At 39.7% G+C, this 27,403-nt stretch overlaps 1 protein-coding gene across 5 annotated transcripts in view; it reads left to right on the forward strand.

Moving 5' to 3' along the window:
- Window positions 1–5,628: 5,628 nt before the first annotated feature.
- Window positions 5,629–27,403, forward strand: part of plekhg4 (pleckstrin homology domain containing, family G (with RhoGef domain) member 4) — a 58,076-nt gene continuing 36,301 nt past the window's right edge. For 3 of the 5 annotated variants that reach the window (XM_026267546.1, XM_026267548.1, XM_026267549.1), the window contains exons 1-3: window positions 5,630–5,817; window positions 19,522–19,719; window positions 21,860–24,746. In XM_026267546.1, coding sequence (XP_026123331.1) covers window positions 5,815–5,817; window positions 19,522–19,719; window positions 21,860–24,746 — 3,088 coding nt within the window. In that variant the 5' untranslated portion in view covers window positions 5,630–5,814. Of the gene's footprint in view, window positions 5,818–19,521; window positions 19,720–21,859; window positions 24,747–27,403 lie in introns of all 5 variants that reach the window. The other 2 variants (XM_026267547.1, XM_026267551.1) reach the window with 2 other exon arrangements.

Raw genomic sequence — 27,403 nt, forward strand, 5'->3', positions numbered from 1 at the left:
TGTCTCCTGTTTCCCCATTATCCTTCTGTGTATAAATACCCAGTCTGTCTTAGTCTATGTTACGGAGTCCTTGTTTAATGTTTAACGTTGATGTTAATTCATTCCGTCACCCTTGCCTTGCCTTGCCTTGCCTTGCCTTGCCTTGCCTTGCCTTGCCTTGCCTTGTCTTGCCTTACCTTACCTTACCTTACCTTACCTTGCCTTGCCTTGCCCTGTGTTCGTGTCCTGTTAATGTTTGTTGTTGGATTTTCTGGTTTTGACCCTGCTTGGACTGTTTACCCCTCTGGATTTGCCCTATATTAAACTCCTCATACCTGCAATTGGTTCTCTAGCCTCGTTCCTGAAACGCCGAACGTGACAATTTATGAGCTATTGAATTTTTATATTTTTACTTAACCTGTTTATATGATTCAACTCTTCCTATAAAATTTAATTTTACTAATTAAGAAAAACAGACTGAAAGTGTGAAAGACATGCACTCCTAAACATAAAGGAGTTTAAAAGGTTCTTCACAGAACAATTTTGGTTCCTCAAAGAACCATTCAGTCAAAGGCTCTTTGAAGAACAATCTCTTTCTGACCTTTTCATAATCTGTTATTGTCTTCAAATGTTAAAGGCTCTTTATGAAACCATTTAGACAGGAAAACAAGGTTCTTCTATGGTATCATGAAGCACCTTTATTTTTAAGAGAGTATGACAACATTTACAGGATGCATTGAGGAGGTCCCCAAACTATACTTGGGGGCCAAGTGATGCTTATGGTACATGATATTGGTACGGATTTTGTGTAATAAATAACACATGAGTGTATATTTCAAGTTGGAAAAGACATTTAGCTCCCACTTTAAGTGAACCTTCATTCCCAGGTCATCTACAAGATGGATTAAAATGCTGATAAAGTCAACAAAAGATGAGACATAAACACATCAGTATGATTAAAAAGTTTAAATGTAAAATAACTAATTTAAATAAAACACATAAAACATGTTTATTCTGTGGCACCTAAAAAAATCATTTGGCACCTAAGTTTTTTTCTTATAGGAGCCAATGGCTCCTTACTCGATTTTTTGTTTGTTTGGAGCCCTGCTAAATTATACCAATAAATAGCTAAAAGAAAGACCAGTGTTTGTTCCTTACTGGTTTGTATTTAAAGTGTATATAGTGAGTAAAATGCATGTGTGGTTTCATAAAACTTGATGTTGGAGATTTGCAGCTCATATCAACAAACACAGAGAGAGGGTGAAATATTCAGTTTGTAAGTACAGTACTTTAGGGTTCTAGGTGTTTATGTGTTGCACCATTACCCTCCACTCCACAGTTTATTCCTCATTTGCTGGCTGCCTGAGGCCTGTGCATGCCTGTTGTGCTGTTACTTCAACACATACACACCGATTCCTATCTCCGGTATGTTTGGAGATGTTTGTAGCCCTACTCATTTATGACCGTCTTTGCCATTAAAGGTAAGAAAACAGCTGGAGTGATCATTTGTCCCCATTTTCTCCTTCCTACTTTTACTGTTTCTTCCTTTTTTTGATGTTGTTTAAGAGCTATAATGCTGTTCAGTCATTACGTTATCTGATCTCTCCATCAAAGAACGGTCATCAAGCACACGCTCACTCTGGCCTGTAGATGTAGTCCTTCAACCTTGCCACACTCTGGATGATGGGGTGTGTGTGTGTTTGTGAAACCTGCTTTAAAGAGGTATCAGCTTCTGAGATTTCCTTCGGACATAAATCCTCACGACTGATACAATTGCTTGGGAATCAATATATATTCCCGTTGATCTCAGTTTAATTCAATTGGAAATAATGGCTACCCGATTACATCTGGTATAACTGCTCGAATTAGTGACTTCAGTCCTTCTCACTTTACATTTACTGTTTTTTGTACTTGAGGCCAAAGCAAAATTTCTGTAGCAGAGCAGCTCAGCTGTTCCTTTACCTCAAACTCTACTCTGTTTGTGTAGCCTGTGATAAAGTGTGCTGCAAACACACACACACGCACAGAGGAACCAAGCATTACTCCTGATGAAAGCCTTGGGTGAAGGACCATGTCGTATAACAGGCCATTAACAAAGGCTGCAGTACAAGAGCTGCTTTTTGTCCCATGGCTAAATATCCACTCTCCCTCCGTTTTCCACTTCCTGCCATACAGCTACTGTGTGGACTTAATGAGATCATTTTTGTGTCTTTTTACAAGGTGACATGTCAGTGTCAAAACTGGTCTTACAGAGGGAGACAGAATGCACAAAATACACAGGCATGTGATAATTATAATATATTATGATATTAAATTAGACCTGTATACCACACATTTTAAACCTTTATGTACAGTTTCTTAATAAGGAAACCCAATGGCTGTCATTAATGGCTTTTTTTCCTTGGAATAATTTATTTGTATGCAGCTAAGCTGGAAAAGCCATTGGAATTATGAATGTAAAGGTACAGTATACGTTTATATTTACGTTTCTATACATATATTTGTATACGTACAGTATACAAATATATGTCATGCCAGTAAAGCTCATTAAAATTAAACCATTTTGAACAGGGGAAAAAATATTTTACATTTTCAATATGAATGTTTTTGGCATGGCAGTGAGTTGATCTTGCTGTTTGAGGAATCTTTCCTACATGGCTTCCTGCTGTTGCTGTTTGCAGCTGGAATGTGAGTGTTCATATTCCAGCCACTGCCGAGCGTGTTTGGCTCCCCCTGGTTACTGTATTTAACTCCTTTCCTCGAGCTCAGCTCTCAACAAACTTTTAGTGTGAGAGAAACAGACAGCAGTATGACTGATTTGCACCATCAGATACCTGTAAGAGGTTTATTATCACAGCTCAGCTTCTCAAATCATCTTCAAGTGAAGTACATTTCTGTTATGTTAAATATATAATAGATAATGAATAAAATATAAATTATAAATTCAAATGCAGTGTTAAATAAAGGTCAACCAAAAGAAGCCAAAGTTCAGCTTAATGTTTAGTAAGATTTGACTGTACATTAATAATATATATATATATATTTTAATGTTTGTGCAATGTAGACAGGAAAACAAAGTATAAAAATACATCAATATGGTGCTGTACCAATGCTATTATAGGCCAGGCTTAAAATGCTGTGCTTATTTATATACTACAGGGGTCCCTGGTCCATCTCTCTATCCATCAAGTGATCCTTGGCCTGTAAAAGGTTGAAGACCCCTGGTCTAGAGCCAAAGGAACATGTGTTTTTTACATGCCTGGTGAAAAGTAAATATAATTTAATTGAGGAACGGTCACATGCTTGACATTGAGAGTTTTAGTGAGGTAGGGCTTTGCACTGCACAGGCTCTGTTTATACTGGACCCCTATAAAAATAGATAAACCTAACCCAGTGATGAAAAACTTAAATACACTGACCCACATATGTGGGTTCAAATTAGTATGACCTTAATTCATTGTTCAGGTTCACATGCAGCGTGGTAGTTGAAATCTCCTTTGTGCTCTTGCAGATCAGCCTCAAAGCTTAATGTTTGATTATGAGGGCTTCCCATGATGTTTCATTAATTTGAACAATATTAATTCCATCTGTTTTCATTTATGAAATAATGTATTTTATTTGCTTTAATGGTTAAATGATTGATTTAAGGGCCCTGTCAATGTTTCTTAAGAAAATCAATATCCAAGATGACACTGAAAGGCATTGGTTGAAAAATTGCTTTAACCTAGTTTTCATTTAACCAGTTGTATTTAGCAATTTATCAACACTGAGTAACATTTGTTTGCCCGGTATGAAGGTCCTTGAGCACCAAAGCAGCATATTAGAGTGATTTCTGGAGAGTAATGGAGTCTGAAACTTCAGCTTTGCCATCACAGGAATAAATTACATTTTCAAATATATTAAAACAGAAAAGTTATTTTAAACTGTTAAAGAAAAAAACTCCAACAACTGCAGATGGACAAGAAAGAGGCATACAGACTTTTAAAGAAAGAAAAAGCATTCTGAGGTACAAATAATGAATCAATCATTCAATTAATTAACTGTGTATTAAGAGGTGACTTAATTCTGCTCAGACCAGCTGTGCATTTGGCTGAGTAAGTGGCCCCTTGTGCCCCCTCACGGTCTGTCTTTCTCCTGGTTGATCCCAGCTCATCTTTAGACAGTGGTGAGCAGATCAAGTGTCAATCACTCATCTTGGACAGCATGTCCCCTCCCACTAAAGCTCTCTGTCCATTCACTCCGTCAGCGGGAAGCCAGTCTCTGGGTGTGTGTAGCTTTCTCACTGAAAAGCCAGATTACAGTGTTTCCTACTGTGTTTTGTCAAGAGTCCTGTGCAGTAAATTAAATTTGACTGAATGATGTATTTTGGTTAACATTTAATTTCAAAAGTGCTGTTCCCATTTATAACATCACATAAAGTCAGTTAATGTTACTTAACCGTGTCAGTGCGTTACTTAACTGTGTCAGTGAGTTCAGTTATATATATATATAATATTATTTATATACTATTACAGTCAAACCAAAATGTATTCAGACAGCTTCAACATTTCTCACATTATATCACAGATTATTTGCTATAGTTTAGAAAATGGTAATAAAATATGTCAAGAACTCAAGAGTTAAACTGTCAAAACAAATTCATATTAATAATATCAGATAACTTTGATAGAAAAGTATGTAATGGATTACAATCAACCAAAATTATTCATCTGTTAAATTTAAATTCACAATTAGATGATACCAATCAAGGTCAACCAATCACCAAGCAATGCTTTGTTCAATCTGTGATATAAAAAGATTGCGGTAGCAATTAAAGAAACCCACATAAGCAAAATATGCTCAGGTCAAAGTGTCTGAATATTTTTGGATCCCAAGTTTTACTGGTAGTCCATTGTATGAAGGATGTTTGGGTATAATATGTCACAGTTCACTTTATTTTGCTATCCTCACTTACATTTATGAACTATAGTGTCCTGCACCCACTCGTAAAAAAAATATTAAATTATATATGGTGTCTGAATATTTTTTGGTTTGACTGTATATTATATATATGAATATTTTAATTTGAATTTTATATTCATTTTGACTTCATTTGTATTAGTTGTCTTTTTTGTCTATTTAGCTAATTTATTTTTATTTTAATGTAAATTAATACAGTGCTTAAAAACAGTAAACTTATTTCCATAAGTTGCCAAGTTTTTTTGTTTTGTTTATTTCAGTTACTGGAAGGTCACATTACCAAAACTGGTTGGATGATTTTAGCTGATCAGAATTTGATGCATGATTGTGTGAAAACATTATTTTGAAGTAAAGTTTCGCAGTAAAATATATATATATATATATATATATATATATATATATATATATATATATATATATATATATATATATATATATATATATATAATGTAGAGAGAGAGAGAGAGAAAGAGAGAGTAAACTATGCCTTAAAAATACTTTTTCAATTGTAATACGCTGCAAATTAAAAATGTGTAGTACACTATTTTTCCCTTATGTCTGCTTTGCTCCAGAGTATGATTGGGAGGATCTTTGAGCTGTGGGTGTGGTCAGAAGTTTCTGAGACAGACTGGCAGGCAGTGTGAGGGGAGGGGAGGGGAGTGAGTGGGCGGTCTCTACCTCGTGAGCTGCTGCAGTGTGTGGGGAGTGTGTCAGTGTGTTGGAGACCTGCAGTTTAGAAGGGTTAGGGAGCAACAGACACACAAACTTGCCCACTCAGCACACATGCACTCACACACAAACTCAACTGTGGCACGGGCCGCCGCCGGACTCGCTGGAAAATGAATTTAATGAAGGGAAGGACAGTCAGCCTACAGCATGGTGAGTACAGACAACTCTGGAGTCTAGAGGTGCTAATGGCTTTACCTTGTGGGGGTTGAGACGGGGGAGGGGTGGGAGACAGGGGGTACTGTTGCTGTTTTTACTGACTTTTACTGTACTGCTGCTGATTGACTGTGACAACAGTGTGAGAATACACTTTAGGGGAACGTCTTTGTGGTGATGCATTGTGCTGGTTATCCGTGTTAGACTTGAATAGTACCTTTAGTCAGTGTGTGTTTTATAAGGAATAAGTACTCAGAGTGTGTGTTGGTGGTCTGTACTGTCCTTGACGCAGGTAAAGCAGCCGACGGCAATGAAACTGTGGATTCAGCATGAACACACTCCGCTGAGAGCTGACTGCGGGATGCTGTTTTTCTGCTGGTTTGACTGGGTCTGTGTGTGACCTCTCTTCATGATTATCAGGGTCTTCCAAATTTGTGTGTGTGTGTGTGTGTGTGTGTTTGTGTACTCAGGCCTGTCATGCCAGCTGTTCTCTGCATTACACTCGTCTCCTTTACATCTCAGCAAGTCTATGAAGAGGTCAGCCTTGCAGAGAGAAAGGAAAGTGTGTATGTGTGTGTGTATTGGACTTTCGTTCTCTTTTAAAGGTCACTGCTGCCCTGAAGGTGAAGAAAGAAGGCAATATGCTTTATTTGAGTTGTATTTTCATCGAGTTTGAAAACATTGACATGTGAGGACATGTGAGGAAAGAATGGGGGCGGAAAGAGGGGCAAAATTAAGTGTTTGGAGTAGAAGTACTTTGTCATTAGTACAGTCATATGCTCAGTCTTCACTCCAAACCACAATTACGCTCCGAGCAGGTTGTGCTGTGCTACATCTGCTAATTTGAACCACAAACATTCGTTGTTCTTATGCTTTACGAGGAACTTCCTCTGACCTGGAGTGTATGGTCTCCAAGAGCGCTGCTGGGCCTGTCCTGTGAGCAATCGCCCTGTCCTTGTAATTGAGTGAGCCGAGTACTATTTACAAAGTCAATCTAAACATCCAATCCCCCAAACCGGCCAAGCTGCATATGGTTCAGCTTTTCAGGAAACACTGCAGCTCTGGCTCAGTGATCTGTAGCTGTAGAGGTAACTGGAAACAAATGGGTTTAAAAGCAAAATAGCCTCCACCTCATTCATTCAAGCCCACCACTGCTTGTCAAGATGTCAGAGGCTTAAATTAGGCCCATTTATTGTGTCCTTTTTTTGTCTCTGTGCGACTTGGCGGTGAGGTTATCTTTAATTCGACCCACCTCGCTGTGTAGAGATTTGTCCAAGGGTCACTGGGTTATCTAGAAGTGTTGTTTGAAGAGAAGGTTTACTCAGATGCTTCAGAGAGGTCTGAGGTTTGTCTACATCTGTTGTCAGGTAGAGAGCTGTTCTTGAGCCTGTTCTGATGTGTTAAACTTTAACCCTTCAGAGTTACACTGCATGTTTCTAATGGCACTTTTCTGCTGCGTGATATGACTTGGTCTATTCACATGTTGTTATTGTTGTGCCGCCTCTACTGCCGCAACTGGGGCAAACTTTTTCATTCCATGTTGCCCCATCAAGCTCTTGCTGGATCCGCTCCTCTGTTATCAACTAGAGCAAAACAGCCATTTTTGGTTGTTTTAAAAAGGTACGCTCTTTCAAAACAGTTGGGTTCGATCCTTCGCTGGCTGTGCTGATTGTGTGTGTCTCGTGTGCAAGTTCAGGTAGTGACAATACTCTTCAGCCAATCAGTGATCAGCGGAGTTTACACGTCACGTTTTGGTAATGGTACGGTTCACTTGGAACCTCAACCGAGGTGGTACTACAAAAAAGCTCCAGGTACTGTATCCAGTGGAAACCCCCAAAAGTGAACCGTACCGTGCCGTACCATGCAATGGAAAAGCGCCATAAGATCATGACTCTTGACTGAAGAATTTCACCACTCTATTCTTCATGAGGCTTCATGAGAAAGGCAGCTGCAGGGTTTTTATAACTAGGGAGTCTCAACAGTAATAACAAACACCTTGTCTATGATATTTAATGTGTAGGCATCTGTTTGTAAATTTGAGGCTACATTTTGCTAGTGGGCAGATTTGTCTGACATGTGTTTCTGGGAGTATAATTACCTTTAGGGCAACCTGAAGAAGTAAAATAAATATGACAGTACACCCCTTTTGAAACACACACACACACACACACGTTTGTTTTTGTAAAAAGTAGGGACATCCCATAGGCCTAATAGTTTTTATATACAAAGTGTATATTCTATGGCCCTACACCAACCCTACACCTAACCCTCACAGGAAACTTTGTGCATCTTTACTTTCTCAAAAAAATACCTGTGTCATACCCATGTCATTATACAAAGTTTTGTCCTGATATGTCACAAAAACATGCACACACACACACACATACAGACACATTCCACTACTATTCAAATGTTTGGGGTTGGTATTAATAATATATATATATATATATAGAAAACATTTAGGCTTACCACAGTTGCATTTATATGATCAAAAATACAGTAAAATATGTAATATTGTGAGTTATTACTATAATTCAAAACAACAGTCATTCAGTTGTCATTACTCCAGTCTTCAGTGTCACATGGAAAATCATAGAAATCATTCTGATGCGCTGATTTGTTGCTCAAGAAACATTTATTGTGATCATCATTCATCAGTAGTTATTTTACTTAATTGTTAGGAAAAGATAATGCTTTGGGATTAAATACTTCAGAACAACAACATTTAGGCTATTAGAAATCTTTTGTAACATTATAAATATATTTACTGTAAATTTTGATCAATGTAATGCGTTCTTGCCAAATTAAATAAAAATAATTTAAAAAAGTTACAGACCCCTATCTAGGATTTGTGTGTGTGTGTGTGTGTGTGTGTGTGTGTGTGTGTGTGTGTGTGTGTGAGAGAGATAGAGAGAACAGGAAGGCTGATCTCATGGCTGCTCTTCATATTGCTGAGGCAGAGGAATACTCGCGATGCTTCTGATCAGACCTGTTTAATACACAGTACAAAACATGATCACAGCACTCTCTTTCTCGCTCTTGTTCCCTTCTGTTGCTTTCTGTCTGTTATTCTAGATATGCACAGAAAACCACTGTTCCCATCATTCCCACTACTAAAAAAACAAAATGTCATGTTAGTTCAGCACTCAGATTGTGACATTTGGTTATAGTCAGGTCCATTCCAAACCCTGCTAATTGGATAGTCTTCAATAATGCAAATGCTGTTTGGTGGAACAGGACACATGGGGATTATGGTCTGCTTGGACTAACCAATTAGCCTTCATATGTGCTTTACAGGTCCTAAAATTTGACCCTGCAAGAGCACATGTTTGTTATGCAGCTGGAGCGCTCTGATGTAGTGATGTGTACAAAGATAGATCATCCAGTACGTTTAGGATAGTCTGCTTGGTTTGAAATAGTTTTTAGTGTGAATGTTAACATATGTCGGAGTAAATGGGAAGCATTTTTAAATGTAATTGTGATATAATGGGATTCAGGCAGAGTTCAGGGCTGGTGACTAAAGACCTTTAGGGTTAATTTTGTCCTACATGTCTGTAAATCATGGTGCACTAGTCACCTTTGAGACAACTGTTACATACAGACACAACTCAACACATGAGGAGATTTTAACTGTTTGGTCCTGCGGGTCCCGGCAATTGTTCCCTGATCGTTAGATTTTGGTATATTCACACTGTCAGTGATTTCCCGGAATCTGTGCATGCGTTCACACATAACCCATGAAAGGTCTCGTAAAGACAAGTGACATCAGGATGACGTGTAATGTACAAGTCAAAAACGCTAGGCACTTTAACTTTCACTTAAGGTGTTGCTCAGATTCAGCACGAATAGTGAGGAGCTAACATATTTTTTCACCGTGAACATTGATCTGTCTTCAAAACACCCGGTAAAAGAGTTGCACAATAACGTGTGTCATCACTATGACAAACCCATTACAGTTAGCATTGGTTCTGGCTTTTGTTCACACAGAGCTCCTTCTGGGACTGAACCCAGCAATGTTACTAGGTCCCCAACCCGGGATCGATCCCGGAATCAATCCCGGGACGTGTTTGCTACACACATCCGGCAATTTTCCGGGACCAATGTGCAGTGTGAAAGGGGCTTTTGTCTTGTTTCTTTTGAGGCATTGATGCTAATCATTCATTCATCATTCACACTCTTCATCCTTTAGTAAATTGTCATCAATGTTAGCTGCATAGATATAGTCTCACTATAAGTAGTCAGACCATAATGTGTAAAACCTGACTGAAGTTCCAACTGTGTTACAGTTAATACAGTTAACAAAATAGTCAATGGGGTAGACTTTGACTGTAAGAAGAATTTTTTTTTTTGTTAAATAATATAATATGGGCAAAACAGTTGTTGTTGTTGTTTTTTCAACAGAAGTTGTAAAGGTTGTGAGTTTTTAATTACATTTTTAGTGAACTATTGCTTTATAATACATATTTTTAATATAAATAAATCAGGGTTTCAGAAGAGTTGGCAAAGCAGTTATCAGATCTCTCAAACGGAATATGACCGCATGAATCAGTGTACTGTTAAGGATCTTGTTTGTGTGAAGCTTGCTGCTTCAAGAATGCTGTCACACTCTTTGGGTCTCTCTTCTTTAACATGGTAATCCCAAAACACTAGGCTGGAAAGAAAATCATTCTGTGAACCATTTGAGGAATAAGTGAATGGTTCATTTGTAGAGGAAAGGATGAAAAGGAAGACCATAAATATAAACACGTGCACACATTTTAGTGACAACATGTAAACACTCATGTTTAGGTGAATTTCTACCAACCTTTTCACCTCGAGACCTATTTTAGCAGAAGCCAGAAGAGTTGTGTCCATAATCACAAAAAATCTTGTCAGTTCAAACTGAAACTTGCTCATATTATTCACACTTACTTACCTGTTAGCTTGCACATAAATTTGTCAAATAGAATTGCCGCTACAAGCACACATTTAGGCTTGCTTGAAGTCTAAATGTATAGGATGTGTAAAGTGTAACTGAATGTCCTAGAATGGCTGGACTATGTTGTCATGTGATCTTCTAAATTGTGTTTATCTTCACAGTTGGTGCTCATTGCTTGTGCCAAAGTCAAACATTGGGACCCCCCAAATTTATGTAACCCCTTTCACATGACCTTACACTGTCACATCCTGCTGAGTTCAGCCCCAGACAGTGTCGCCACAATATCCAGCTCTCAGCCAATGGAGTCTTTCTTCACAATAGAAGAGACGAGGACTCAATCCATCAGTGGCAGAGGGCCAAAAGTCAACGTTTTTTGTGTTTAGCTCATGAATAGGCTTTGATCTCAATGCAGCCGCTCTGAAGTTGTACACCGTTCTGGAGATTAACCCCAAAGACCCAAGGACTCAGGATTTTGAGTTGTGTATTTGACTGATTACGTGCCAGTGGTTTAGATGGAGTCCCATCTACAGGTTTGGATTTCATGGATAGACTGATTCAAATTAGATGGGGTTTATTTTAAGGTGACACCTTAAAAGAAGCTAAGCTGTTACAGGGCTGGCCTTGTAAGCCTGGTATTTGTATGCATTTCATTCATACGAACGTGTATATTTTAGCAACTGCCATGTCTTTATCCTAAACTCCCTCTGTTGTATTGCCTATTCATTGGATTTAAGCAGTTTCAATTTTGAATACCAAGGTTCTTCAAAATACACTGTAGTATTGCCATAGTAAATGTCTTTAAAACAAGTTATCATGTCAAAGTACTTTGCAGTAGCATAGTGATTTCTTCTAAATTCTCAGTGTTGTAGAATATAGTTAACCTTCCCATCCTAACCTGCCGGATCAAGTTTTGTGATTTGACTGCAAAATTGGGCAAGATCGTCAGATGATCTGTTCTCTTTTTTTTATTAACTGCTGGATGTGTTAGCAAGGTAAGACAAACGGAAACACACACACCTACACATACCTCAATTGGTCATTCTCCACAAAGCCATAAATAATGACTGTGGGCCCCAAATGGTACTAATGATGCACATTTGAGTGTGTTGAGTAGACAGCTGTATATGGATGGAGCCTCTTATGAGTCTTGGCTTCAGGCACACTGTTCACAGCTTGACGCCAGCGCAGTGTCAGTGTGAATCCGAGCGCTGGCCTGACGCCTCTGGGTCAGCATGTGGGCCGCCTGTAGACTGCCACTCGTCCAGCATCCTACGACCTTATATAATAAACATTAGATCTGTTCTTACTGGCACAGCATTTCATTTTTCTTTTGGACCAGCAAATTTCTAGTCTCTGGGAACTTACCACAGTAAATGATTGTTAAAAAAAAACATGCACGTGGGTAAGGTTTGTTGATCTCTTTGAGGGCTGTTTGAACAGTTATGACTTGTGTGAGCATCAGGTTTGATTCCTTGTGGAGTGTCAGACAGCGCTCATTTTCTGCCTCACTCACCCCAGGAATGTGATGAACTCAGCTTTAGCACGGCACCATTTTTTCAGATTTTTTGTAACTTCTCTGGTGTTTCATAACTCAAACTTAAAGTCAACAATTCACTCAAAAACGAACACTTAAAGATGTTCAATGCACAGACTTCTGTGTTCAATGTTAGAAAGTCAGTCATACAGCAGCATGTTAGTATCTATTGCTTTAATGCAGATCTTTTATAAACAAGCAGAGTGCCAGAATCTCAAACCCTGTCTACACAATCATAAATGAAATGTTGCTGACAGTTAGAGTTGAACATAGTTCCATAATTAGGTCCTTTCCTGTTCTCTTAAGCGAAATAGTCTCTCTTGGGATCCGTTTTAGTGAAAAAATGACTAGCTAGGTACCATTTCTGTAGTTAGCCAGTTGATAAATATTTCCTGAATGTGTTATTCTTGCAGTGAGCTATATTTGAGCACTGGAAGGTGTTCCAGGTAGATCTGACCTCATCAGTGATCTGTGAGTGAGTTCAGCAGCATTGGACAGTCATTTGATGTGGTGACTGGGAGGTGTGATAGTGCAACAGCTGCTTCACCTCTTCAGGAAGTCAGTAGATGCTAAATGTTCCCTTGTCCGGAACCTTATTCTTATCAGCCTGCTGATAACGGAGTAGGAAGTTGTCTATATTGGGGGTTGGGAGTAGAGAAAAAGAGAGGTTTATACTTTTCTTTTGTGTTCATAATTCCCCAATAACGTACCACCATCACATTGTGCCCTGCCAAAGTTTCCACCCTCTAAACCTCTGTGCCACCCTCATGCACAATAGCCTGGTCACCTGATCAGCTGGGACAGGACAAACACTGGAAATGGAAATATTTGTTCTTTCTTTTTGGTACCTCACATCTCTTTCATTATCTGTGCCTCTTTTCTCTTTCACTTTGTTGCTTTACTGGACAGCTGGTTCAATCTGTCACTTGTGCTGGGGTGAAAGGTCAGGTCCCCAGTGCTTTGGCCTGCCATACGTTGTCTCTCAGCGTCGCTGTGTGTGTGTGTGTTTTAGTGTGTGCACATATAGTTGACCATGTCTCTTATTACCTTGCACATCTGTTTGAGCTCAGCTGCAGTTTGACACAAATGCACTTGAAAGAGCAAGGTCGTTTTTATTCAACTCATTCAAATTGGCCGACAATTTTAATGGATTATATTATCTCTCTAGCTACATTATTCGATCTTTTCATGTTTCTCAGTTTTTAAGATCAAATCTGAAATCTCCTATCATCTATCCTACCACTGTGCTATACAGCACTTCACTATTGTACACAAGGACAGTATGTAGGTTTAAATGCACTTTTAAAAAGTTTAATTGCAATCCTTCAACTATTCAGTTACTCATTTTTTCCTATACTTGAATAGACAGATGAAGGCTGCTGCTCAACTATCCAAAAACCCATTGTAGCTCGATTACAACTGCACATGTAAACCTAGATTGTGTTCCACATCACTGCTTTTCAAACATTTTTGTGCTTTCATTTCCTAAAAATGTTGTTCTGTAAGGCTCAAACAGTCTACAGAGGGATTCACTGTTCCCTCGGGACAGATGCAATTGATTTGATTATTCACCAGTAAGAGTGTTACCCATAGAGATGCTTTAAGTAATCTAATATTGTGCAGCCAAAGGCCAGGCTGCCATCTTAAAAGGGGACAGGCTTGATTTAACAAAGCTGTATGCCGTGCACTCTCATGTCATGATTATCATTAGTGAAAAGAACCTATGCCATAAATAACACTCCTCCTGACAACATCCCAAGACACAGACAGCCACCATTAGATGGTTTTGTCGCATTCTGGGAAATGGTTCAATTCAGCGTGTATGCCAAGATTTAATATTGTTTTCAGAAAGCAAGAACAATACAAAGGAACTTTGTCTGATCAATTGGACATTACACAAAGTATAATTCAATAATGAGATTAAATACATGTCACAGGTGTTTCAGAGAAAGCACACAAAGCCAGTTGTAGTCTGATTAACATGTTGACATGCTGAATTAGGCAGAGCTACGATCATTTTATCTGTGTCTGTTAGTTTGCCTTAAGGTTTCAGACATTTAAAAAAAAATGAAGCTTACTTATTTCAAAGTTTTTACATGCATGTTCGCTTGTTAATTTATCAAACATTACTTTCAGCTACCCTTTATTAGCTGATGCTAAAGTCCCCTTTTGGTAGGGTGATCATATGTGCCGTTCATACGCGACACATCCCAGCCAGGATTTTAATATTGCTTAAAATATCCAGGTTTTGGTTATTTGCACTGTGCAGGTTGATCGTTGTGTAACATTCATGAGAGCTATATATTTTTTTTTTTTTTTTTTTTTTTTGCAGCGACGCTCCAGGTCAATCGAACAAACAAACACGTGCGCATATTTGCATCACTTTGATCGTTCCCTGTAGATCTCACCTTCTCACATGTAGCCCCATGTTGGTCGATTATGTACAATATCTGCATGTTATTGGTCAAACTGCTCTAGATGTTTTAGGCATTATTAAAATCCTGGCTGGGACGTGTCCTGTATGAACGGCGCATATGGTCACCCTACCTTTAGGTCTATACAGGGTTGCCAGGTCCCAGAAAAATTTCCAGTCCAAAGCTTACTCAAAACCCGCCCAAAAGGAATGAAAACCAGCACAATTTGGACGAACCAGCGACTGGGTTGTTTTGACCCATCAGTTGGGTTACTGCCCAGAAGGTTGGGTTAAACATTTAGCCCAACTGCTGGTTGAAAACAACACAATCGCTGGGTTTGTCCATATATACTCAGCACTGGGTTGTATTTAACTCAGCATTTTTAGAGTGTACTAGTATTATTATTATTTTTTTCATAAATTCTTTCAAGCCAACTTTTAATTTAAGGCCCCATGAAATTCACTTTATTTTTTCCCCTAGATTCTTTGTTTTTCATTTAATTTATTTTGTATGATTTATACAAATTTATCATGAAAAATCCTGTCTAAAAACTTTCAAATTATAATTAGGGTTGCACGATACCATTTATTCAGATCCGATCCGATACTGAAATACTGAGTATCTGCTGATACCCATCCAATCCGATACCAGCGCAGTTTTTTTTTTTTAATCAATGTAGAATTTCTGTACTTCTCTGTGTTGACCTGATCATCACTCTTTTGTGTTAATCACAATCTACTACCTATCAACAACTTCATTTTGATGAAAAATAACAAATGAAAAAATATATAATCATAATCTATGACAAAAATACTATTATAAACTAGGTTAGTGGATAACAATACACTGGGTCAATACACTGGCCAATCAGGGCAGACTGCGCTTGTTGGAAGGAGGGACTTTGTAGAAAAGATGTGCTTGAGAGAGGCAGGGCATAGAGGACCTACAATAATGTACAGTATTTGAAAAATAGTGTATTTTTTGAACAATAAAGCATGTCAACATATTTTATTACACCAAATACACAAAATAATGATCTTTAAAAAAGCATCATATCATATCACCACCTTTTAATAGAAAGTTCATAAATGTAATGCATCATTGCTGAATAAAAATACTGATTTAAAAAAAGTCGTACTGACCACAAACTATTTAACTGATTTAAGACATTTTTGTCCCTGAATCACTGAACAACATGCTAAAAGTCCTTTTGTCAGATTCTGCCAGGGCTTGCATATGAGGGCTCAGTGTAATGAAGAACAAGCCAAACCAAAACCACAGAATATCTGCCTGACAAAGTGTGGTACAGCGCACTCACACAAGCTTATGAGGCACAGTGTTTATCCTGTAGGCATGACTACGGACCTCTGCAGAATGATACCATTGTAGACCCAAATCTCACCAACTTGTTTCACTAATGCCTGAGAGAAAAGACCAAGATGAGTGATTAAAAAAGGGAGAGGAATGAACGGCTTGTGTGGCCATTCAGATCTGGAGAAAATTAAGCCGTCTGCTGCAGACTAACAGTAAATCCCTCTCCTCTCTCAGAATAGGCCCTTCTTAAGGTCTCCCATTCAGCTCACAGAGGAAAAGCCTAAGCTGCTGTTTCTTACCTTTAAAAGGTAAAATGGAGAAGGAATGTGGAATATTTGACTTTCTCTTGGAAATGTTTGCTTTTACACTGTTAGAGACAGGAAGTCTGCATTGAATCCTATTCTTTCCTTGGTCAACAACACACTACAGGCACTGTCAGACTCATAAAAGAGCATTAGTCATGACGAGTACATGAACACCGCCTCCTCCAATCAACATATTTCTGTCAGGTCTTGCCACTGTTCATGTTCGCGTAAGTTTAATGAGAGTGACGGCTCTTGGAAAAATTATATTGCGATTGCTCACGATGATGGGTGGTGTGTGTTACTGTTCGGGTTTAAATGGGGATCCTAATGATGTTATACATTATTCAGCAGAGAGGGTGCAGGATTTTGTGGGCCTCGAGCTTTTCCCCAAGGTTCATGCTCTGCTTTTTAATTGATGACTTCTTGGCACCTCTGTCAGAACTGTTTGAGAGGAAAAGCCCTGTGTCTCTTGCTTTTGAAGGCCGTCCTGCTGCCAAAAAAAAAAAAAAAAAGACTTCCACTCATCTCAAATTCTCAAATAACAATGGGCATTATAAGTCTCCATTATAGAACTCTTTGGTTTTATAGATCTCCTGGTTTCTTCCCATTAAAATAATATTTTTTCTTATATAAGTGTGAAGAACATTTTAATAATCTAAGGAACAGTTTGTGAAATTTAAAAAAACTGAAATGTTGATGTCAATGAAGAATCTATATATAAGATTTTAGCTGAATCTGAACCAACATCAAAAAGCAATGAAGATCCCACGACCTGGAATTAATTTACTCTTGAAAAAGGCTGTGAGAATGTATTCTGTACAAGAAGTGGCTCATATATTGGAAATGACTGATGTTGATGAAGAACATTCAGGCATGTTGATGATGTTTAGACCTGGTAAACATCAGATGAACTTTCACTTCAAACAACACAGATTCTGGAATTCAGATTTGTGTAATGTAAAATGAGTTGATCAAATGGAGTCTGATTTTCTAATGAATCTAATGCATCAATGCCTGAGTATTTAAGAATGTTTTCAGAGCTGGAGAAACCTGACTAGACAGACCAATGTGCATTCTTATAGCTCCAGATATGGATCAGTGTATGAAACCAGCATAAAACTCTCGTGCAGATTTGAGCTTCAACTTCAAGATGAGAGCCAGAGAATGAGCACACTTTCATCCTCTTGGTGTTATTTCAGATGGTTGAAATGTGTGTGAGGGGATCTCAGTTCCCAGGCTGACTGAGTTACAGCACTGATAACAGTATGGCACAGCAAGGTCGTTGTAAATGAAGACATTTACTTGGCTATATGGGGACATACCACAGAGCAGGGATTCTCAACTATTTTGGCTTCCAGGTATTGTCCAGGACAAAATTGAAGGTCCTGTTATCTGAGCTGTTATGTTCCTCTGGAACTCCTGTTGTAATAAAACAAACATTGATGTACATCTTTATTATTAATCTTCTTTAAATGTAATTTTCATTTAAGATATTATCATTTAAACTATTTTTGTGACAAGTTTGACAGGCCTCTCTGGTTGTTTGAGAACAACTTCCATAGACTTTTATCATTTTTATAATAATTATCCAAACTTTAGACAATCCCTAACAGAAGCAGCACTTAGATTGTAAGATGTGGTGCTTATGCTAACCAGCTTTTGACTTTAATCAGAAAGTGTAGTCACATGACATCTTTAATCTCTCATCTTCTGTTTAATGCTGGTGGAATTACAATATTTACCCTCAGTGCACCTGTGTGTCTGCTTAGCTCACAGCTGTGTCATGTTGATTTGAGTTTGTTCATTCCCACGTTCTTTATCTTTCTTACTCTCAACATAAACATCTTCATTTTAACTCTGGTTTTGCTATGGTTCCCTTAACTTGTTTGGTATGGTCATACCCCAGATTACTATCTACACATGTGTGCACATACAGGTAATCACACAGAGAGGGGGCTCTAAAGTGGTGTCTGAATGTTTCATCCATCACTCCTGCCTGACATGCCTCAGTCATGGATATGCTAGACTGTACTTTTGAGCTTTAATGACCCCAGTAGTTTTGTGAGGCCCTAAGTGGTACTGTAAGTACTGCATCATGAGGATGTTAGTTGCGTAGAGTTTCTTTCAGGGCAGTTGTGTGGTCTGGGTGGAATTCAGTAAGTAAGATCAATGAGTTTATTGATAATCTGCTGGAAATGAGTAATTAAGGAAATAATTCAATAACACAGTTATGTATGATACAGAGAACAGGAGAGGTATGTAAGATGGGCCCACATGCTGAGAGTTATAAATGTTTTTACTGTCACTTAATTCATTGTCTCTTAATTTCCTTTTCTTAATTAAAATGTAACATTGGGGATTGTGAAATATTCTAATAATACCCAATGAGAAACCAATGCATAACATATGGCAACACTGAGATTTCAGGTGAATTTACGTGGATGCTAACCTGGCGAGTACTGACATGATTGTTGGTTGAGATGATAGTGGGAGACTGATGAGATACAATTATAGTATTTGCAGTGAACGTAATCTTTATTTACAGAGAAACCCTGCAACATAGGTTACGTTGAGCCTGCTTCATTTTTTCAAGAAAGGCTGTGATGCATGTTTGTTGCAGATGTGATATGACATGCAGTACAAAAGTTGTATGGACTGTACAGATGTTTTTTTTTTTCTATCTCCTTGCATGATTATTGATTGCATTTATGCTGCTATTGATTAATCAGCTGTCAATCGATAAGCTCAATTAATACATTTTAATGGACATTGACCAGTCACTGACTGTAGACACGGTAAAGTTAGACTAGAGGCTGGAGCAGCTGTTATTTTTAAGCGTGTATTGGTTGCTCCCTGCAGTGGCTTCAAGAGTCATGTTTCACTGCCAGTCGCTGTTCTTCTCTAAACTTCTCAGATCGGAACGGAAGGCTCATGATGGAGACCACCAGGGACACTGATCAGCTGCTTTCAGGACACGTGTGGACACGGTAGAAAAAAAGCTTGGTCTAGGTTTTGACTGACAAGGCCAGGCTTGGGGTTATTCACTTCCTGAGAGTGTGTCTATCTGTGTGCCTGTGTTGGACTTAATACCATCTTGAATTCTCATTGTTCGTATTAGAAACAAAAAAATGTGTTGTATTTATGTCAATACTGTTGAGATCTAGTCATGAAGAGAGTTTTTGTGCTTCCTCTGATTATTTGTATGGTTCTCTACAGGACTCTGAATCTCTGGACAACTGCATTCAGAGCACGCTCTCTGCTCTCTACCCTCCATTTGAAGCCACTGCGGCCACCGTGCTATGCCAGGTGTTAGACGTGGTTGAGACGAAATACCGTGGAGACGGACTACGCTACATCATTGACTTCCTGGTGCCCGCTAAACACATCCTACAGAGCATTCAACAGGATGCATGTGTGAGTATCAAAGTTCTCATTTTATCTATTTATTTGTTAATTGATTCATTATTATTTCTAATATATGTTATGGTTATATTTTAATTCTAAACTAATGCAAACCCCATATCTAGCCTGATAAAATTCATAGACATGCATTCTCTTGTATTATTCACTTGTATTATACATGTGTGACACATTTCCCTTTCATTCTTTTCAGTTCTCTTACTCATTGCTTAACTCATTCTGTCATTTATCTTAGTGTAACATTTACGACCTTATTGTGTTCACGATTTCTCTTTCGGCCTCTGGTTGTGTTTTGTCATGTCCTATTCTGTCTGTCATGTTTTGTTAGCTGAGCCCCCACTCATCATTAGTCATCATGAGGGTGTACCCAGAACACACACATGTGCATCTTAAAACAAAAGGCACGGCAAGCCTGTTGGCCTGAATGTTTGTGTTAGTGCTTCTTGTTATGGTTATTTGAGAAGAAGCCCTCAGAAGTCCTATCAACACTGCAGAGCGCTGGGATTTTTCCCAGCCAGATCAGTACAGATACACACACTCACATGCTCTACACAGCTGTCTACACACACATGTTCTTTACACTCGACTTCAGCTGCTGGTCCCTCAGTTACAATTTTCTTTGTGATGCCACAAGTTGCTATACGCACAGCATACTTGATTCTAAGTGACAAGGAGAGGACAGGAAATGATGGATAGATGGGGATCTGGAGATAACAAAGGCGGGGATTCTTTTTCTTCTGTATTTGTTTGGAAAAAAAAGTTCCAATCATCCCTACTCTGCACACTCACTTTTAGTATCTGTGATGTTTCATGAGCTGAAAGCCAGTGCCAGGGGACAGCTGGAATGGTTCCACTGTGCACCTGAAAAAAGACCATTTAATAGGACCCCTACCGTTTTATTTATACCCCCTTTATGGTCTCAGTTTTTGTACTTTGTGTGTGTGTGTGTGTCCATGTGCATTTATGCTCTCGTGAACCCTGTGGGAACAGCGGCTGCTTGCTGCACCTGGGGTCAGTGGAGTATCTCCAGGTCTCTTCCTCCATGCTGGGGGCTGCAGCTTCAAGGTGAATGAGGATATAATAATGGGAACCAGAAGCTTAAAATGAAAGGTCTGTGAATAAAAAGCCCTTTCACCCCCTTTACATTCGGCACAAGGACACCCAACCCTCCTTCCTCCCTTGCCCTGCTCTGCCTTTCAAAGGAAACGGGTCATTTTCAGCCTACCCTAGTCAACTTATAGACATCCGAGATATCTCAAAGCACGTTTGCATCAAGTTACACAGAGAGGGTCAGTGTTACAGTCTGTGACATGACTGTCAGGGCATATAGGAAGAAACCCACTGAATTATGCAGTCGTTTCAGGACTCCATGGCTATTTCTGATTGTTTAGTGTCCCAGTACACTTCCGTTGTAGTAAACTTTGCAAGCAGAATTCAGTCAAATGAATGAAACCGGGTACAGAGTGACTACAGGGCTCGCTAACTCGCTCTCTGAAATTGAGTTTAATAAAGGGGCTTATTGTGCAAACTGTCTCATTGGATCATCTAGAAGCATTGGGGTTCAGCAAGAAAGAATCTCTCATAGTCCTTGTCCACTTTAAGTCACTGTGATCTTACCCCTAGTATTCCCTGTGCTGCGTTAATAAAATGGCATGGTATATGCTGTGGTAAATGTGGCAGAATGTTGCATTAATTTAATTTATTGGATATATTCTACTTTTTGCAATACATATTTTTCCCCATTGAGAAAGCCAAAGTCATCTGTGGCAATTGGTTGTTAGCAGTAGTTTCCCATTGAATACAAGCCTGTTATCTTATATCACTTTGTTCCCTTAGAATGGGAAACAGACTGTAGAAAGCATAAATAGCCACCATGTCTTATCTCCATATTTTAATGGCCCGAAAAAATATATTTGCTGAATATAAATAGTTTAGCTGGATGACCCATTGACAGAACCCTGACTCTTCTACTCTGCTTTGCTAGATTTTTTTAAATAGCAGTATATTCAAGTTTGGAATGTATTTTTTAAGACAACTGAAATGTGTCCAGCAAGTCTTTCCATGTAATTATCAACAGTTAAATTAACAATTATTGATGACCTTACTGATTATTCCCTCTCTCTGTTCTCTGCAGTTCCCATACTGTGGTTTCCTGTTTCGTCATGAGGGCTGGCCGCTGTGTGTCCATGAAAAGATCATAATTCAGCTCTCATCTTTGGACTGGCGTGTGTTACGGCCAAGCGACTTCTACTTACAGGTGACACCATCACCCAAAAGCCCCCCACGCATCACAGTGAAGTGTCTGGCAGCTAGCAGGCAGCATGTGGAGGAGCTGGATGTGCCAGAGCTAGCATACACCTCTCTATTCACCATGGATTGGCTGGACTCCCTCAACCGGGAGAGGAGTGTGGTCAGAAAAGCCGCCCTGGAACACTGTCTTTTATCAGCAGATAATGATATTTTTAGGGTACCGTGGGAGGATATTGTTCACCCAGAGTTTATCAGCAGACCCCCTAAAGTTTCGGAAGAAGCTGAAAGTAGAGGGGTGGCCAAGGAAGTTGCCAACAGAGAGGAAAGGGACTCGGATGTAGATCAACAAGACAACCCTGAGAACATTCAATGTAGGATTTTTATTGACACTTCGACGGACCAATCAGGGGAGATGGACTGTCAGAGCAAGGGGGTTAAGCTCCTCCCTGCTCTCAGTGAGATCGGTAAAGAGAGCAGTGGACGGAGCTCTAGCAGCACAGCAGAGGATTCAGAGGGAGAGTATGTGGAGCTAGCTGATATCTCCTTACCACGCTTTTCCCCACAGAAGGGCTCTCTCACTCAAGCCATTAGCATGAACTACAGAAATCTACATAAACCACAGACTGCGGCTTCCACTCAGCCTAAAGCCAAACCAGAACAGAGTCTTTTGAAGAATGGCGCATGCTCACAGAGCGTGGTGTGTGCCATGCTGATTGAGGAAAACCTGAGTGATACCTACCAACCTGTGATTTTAACCCCCACTGCTCCTGCAGAGGCAGAGCCTCAACTACAACAGGTGGATGGGTCGGAGCACACCTGTGCTGCAGGTACAGCCTCCTGTGACAGTGTGTCTGAGCATGAGTCTGAGCGAGAGTTTGTGTCTCAGAACTCTGACAGTGATACTGCCCCACTTCTGGATATGTCAACACATAACATATCACAAACAGACTGTGAACCAGTCAACACATCACAACTAGACAGCAGTCTAGTCAGCACATTACAACCAGACAGTAAACCAGTCAACACGTCACAACTAGACAGCAATCTAGTCAACACATTACAACCAGACAATAAACCAGTCAACACGTCACAACTAGTCAATGAGCCAGTCAGGACATCACAGCCAGACGTTAATCCTGAAAACACATCTCATCTAGACAACCATCTAGTGAGCACATCACAGCCAGAACTTAAACCACTAAACATATCTCAGCTTGACAGCGAACTAGTCAACACATCACAACCAGACAGAAAACCAGTCAGCTCATCGCAACTAGTCAGTGAGATAGTCAAGACGTCACAATCAGATCATAAACTAGAAAGCATATCTCAACTAGACAGCAAAATAGTTAACACATTAGAACTAAACAATGAGCCAATCGAGACATCAAAACAAAGTAGCGATAACAAACTAGTCAGCACATCACAACTAGACAACAGTCTAGTCAGCACATCACATCCAGATAACCAGCTATTCCACACATCACAACTAGAATGTGAACTAGTTAGTATATCTTTACCAGAAAGCAAACCACTCATTGCTTTAGATCTGTACAGCATGCCACTAAGTACATCACAAACAGACAGCAAAACAGTTCACATGGAGCAACAATACAGCGAGGTAACTAGTATATCACAACCAGAGAATGAAATGTTATCTGGTACTTTAGAGAGGGTAAACTCAGATCAAGCTTATCCGGCTAAAATTGAACTTGTTGTGTTTGATCCTGCTGCAGAAGCAGAAGTCATTTCTGAATCTGAGCAGGTCCGAGGTGATCATGCCCTGGAAAGCTGTTGTGATTTACAGACCTGCAAAGTGTTGGTTTCTGAGTCTCTAACTGTTAGTGTGTCTTTACAAAAACAGACTGAGCAAACAGAGCACAGTGCATGTCAGATAAACAAACACATCCAAAACCCTCCTGAGCAAGGGCAGGATCTTTCTGCCACAAAAGAAGACCATCAAGCATTTAGTAACGGTAGCCATGACAAGAATGAATCTGAAGGTGATTATAGTTTGAGTGCACAGGAAGAAGGTGGGCCTGTTTCGGCTGCTCCTCAAAGCGAACAGGTAGCCTTGGCCTCTGTCACCATGGGGCCTGAGGAGGATCCGGTTACGCTCATTTCACAGGGTCAGGTGAGGACAGAGTCCCACGAGGACAGACGCAACGAGACTGAGGTGAAACTCCAGACAAAAGAAGCCCATGCAGAAAGAGAACTTGCAGGAAATGTATCTTGTAAGGAAGAAGGAACGGTAGAAAAGAAAAGCATTGGAGTGACAGAAAGCAAGACAGAGAATGATGTAGTAGCAGTTTGTAAGGCAGAGGAAGTTGAGACTGCTCAAACAGGTCTGGTAGATGCCACACCCAAGTCTGATTCCAATGTTCAAGTTCAAGAGGAGGGCAGCTCCTCTGTAGGAACAGATGAGAAGAAGCAAACCGGTGTTGAAGAGAAAGGGGTGGAGGAAGAGGAGACCGTGGACATTACTGTGAGTGAGCAAGAGGCCATAGTGACCAGCTATTCTGAAAATATTGTCCAGTCAGCATGCAATCAAGTCCTTGATCCAGACGCAGATGTGCCTGACACAAATGGACACATGCTCACTCAGGACAAACCTACCTCCAAAGGAGAAGGGCAAAATACAAAGGAGGAGAGAAAGGGGGAAAATGAGGAGAGGCAAGAGAATGAGGCTACTTCCTCTGCAAATGGCTGTCCAGCAGGGCATCAGCAACAAACAGACATGGACAACCATTTCCATCAGCAGGAAGAGCAAGGTAGAGTCATCTTTAACAATGTCCATCCCGCTAACCTTTACTTTATCCACATGCTTTTTTCTCCTTTTCCCTCCATTTCCCCTTGTACCTCCATCCCTGTTCCTTCATCTTAACTGATGCATCTAAGCTTGCATCTGCTTCAGATGCATCTAAAGCCTTCCTGTCCTGATGAAGAAAGACCTGCTTCTCTTCCTTCTCTTTTTATTTATCCACTCCAGTCATAACCTGCTTTTACAGCTTTTTCTTCTTCCTCACATTTTATCAGTATATTTTAATGTTGATCATTATAATCTCCTTTTTTTCCCCATTTAATGGTGTTTCACGCATGAATTGTGTTCGAATTCCCTAAGCGTCTCTGTGATTTGCAGCAGTTGTTCACTAGGAGTCATTTTTTTCATCATTCATCCATTCCCTTGTCCACCTAGTATATTTACTTTAGATTAGCAGACTAGCTTTGGCGTTTCGACATTCAGCCCTCTGACAAGTTACAAATGGCTCGCAAATGGCCCGTGCAATGGCCTGATAGAGCTCCTTTTCTCTTTAGGCTGAAAGAAAAGCGTGGGAGGCTCTAGTTTTACTTCGACTGGGCGCTTTACAAGGGCTGGCTTCGTAGCAGGTCATATTCCGGCCTCTAGACAGTTTGTTTTCAAATTTAGACACACATTAATTCCACTGAACACCATCCAAGATAGACGGCGTTTCACATCTGAACCGCTAAAGGAAACAGCTGAAGAGAAGCCTGGGTCATGTGCAGGATTCCTGCTTTGCGTACTTTAGTAACTCAATCCTGATTTCGTTTAGATTAAGCTATCTTTAGACATTTGTTGAGCAGAGTGTTTTTGTGTAGCAAGATTGTTCCCACAACTTATTTTGTTCCTGATTTGGATCAAGTAAAGCAAGGCTATGTTGTACTAATTAGTTCTCACAATATATTAAAGTGTATTATTTAAGTAGTGCAACGAATTAACAAGTTGTGGGAGTGAATTTTGAATACATGGCCACACCATTATTTTTTATGTCCAGGACACCATAGCTTTTTTAATTAGCCCTCCACATTGTGAGTTTCTGCACAGGGTGCTGTCAGTGCCCCACTTCCTCTTCCTCTTCATGCAGAGGATTTGGTTGCCAGGATGTGCTCACCTGGCTCAGGTGTGCTACAGGTGTGAAGAAAGATATATGAGACGAGGTGAGGTGGGTGGGCCTGAACACAATCCCTGCTGTGGGATCTCTGAGACTGCAGGGGGTAAGCGGAGGGGGATGTTTAAGTGCGTGTGTTTGAGGGTTATAGATGGAGTGTTTAAATAATGGAGAACGGGTGGGGGTAATACTGCTTTGAAGACAAGAACAGAAAGAAGAAATAATGGTGTGTTTGTTGTGGTAGTTTGACCATGATGGATCTGTTTCCTTCTTTCTTAGTGGGTGGTTCACAAACCTTAAACATTTTTTTCCGTTTTAGTACAGCGGTGTGTCTATACACACAAATAAGTAAGCTTATCTTCTATTTTTTTCCTTCATTTTATTCTTTTCACCAGGGATACATTTTTCAGAGGATTTCAGGTGTTGTTTCTTTTAATCCACTGTTTCAAGTGAATAGGATTCACTAGGAATTGAACAGTTAACTTCGAATATTCCGTGTCAGCAGTTTGCTGGGAATTTAGCTTGTGTATTTTTAGTTCTGAAAGGAAAATTATCTTTGGACAATGCTTCTCCAAGATCTATAAAACCTCTTGAAAAGCACTACAGCCTTTAATGAGAATCCAGTCTGTGAAAAAGAGTGCTGATGAGCTGGGCAGATGGAACACGCACACGCATACATTTACAAACTGACTGAAGAACTAGATAAGCATCCGTAAAACTTCCTAAAGTGAGCAATGTTTGATTTGTGACTTCTTGTCCAGACCATGCATTAACTGATGTGTGATCTTTACAACAGACACATGTCCACACATTCATTGGGCAGCGTGTAATTGCAGTCATTCTATTACAGTAGAAATAATGAATGTGACTCGCGTATGGAAATATATTCAGTATAAATAGCATAATTTAGAGTTGTCCCTAATGGTCTGACTATTCAGTATCCATAGCCACATCAGAAAGAAAAGAAAATCATGAAGAATAAAGGCTGAGGACATGGCCCATGGCCAGACTTGAGCTCCAGACTGTGGTGAGAGAGTGTGAAGCCAATACCCTCTCTGCTCTGCCCTGTCTGGGGCAGCACTTAGCTCCTCAGGGGGCTCATTTGCTCGACTTCCTCAATGTGAGCATTCTCTGGCGAGGAGGATGTTAGGTAGACAAAGAGACAAAGAGAAAGTGGGGGTACAAAGTGGATTCGTTTTTTATTTCTTAAATTTATTTGAGCTTTTACCTAACTGAAGAAGTACATTCCATTATGTTTAGATTTCCTTTTTCAGAAGCTCAAATCCCTTCTGAAATTTAGCAATCTCAGCCAGATTATGCTTCAGAGCAATTTATACTTGTTTTCCTTGTCCTTGTGCGAGCTGTTTTACGACTCCTGGAATTCCCAGCACTCATCTCATCTGTTTTTGATCTCAGTATCTATTTTCTACACAGCAGCAGCAGTGCGTGGCAGTGTAGCGAAGCAAAACTTCAGTTTTATGACTGTCAAAAGCTGATCTCTATTTATCTCTGAGCCCCAT

The sequence above is a fragment of the Carassius auratus genome, chromosome 7, assembly GCF_003368295.1.
Source record: "Carassius auratus strain Wakin chromosome 7, ASM336829v1, whole genome shotgun sequence".
Taxonomy (NCBI): domain Eukaryota; kingdom Metazoa; phylum Chordata; class Actinopteri; order Cypriniformes; family Cyprinidae; genus Carassius; species Carassius auratus.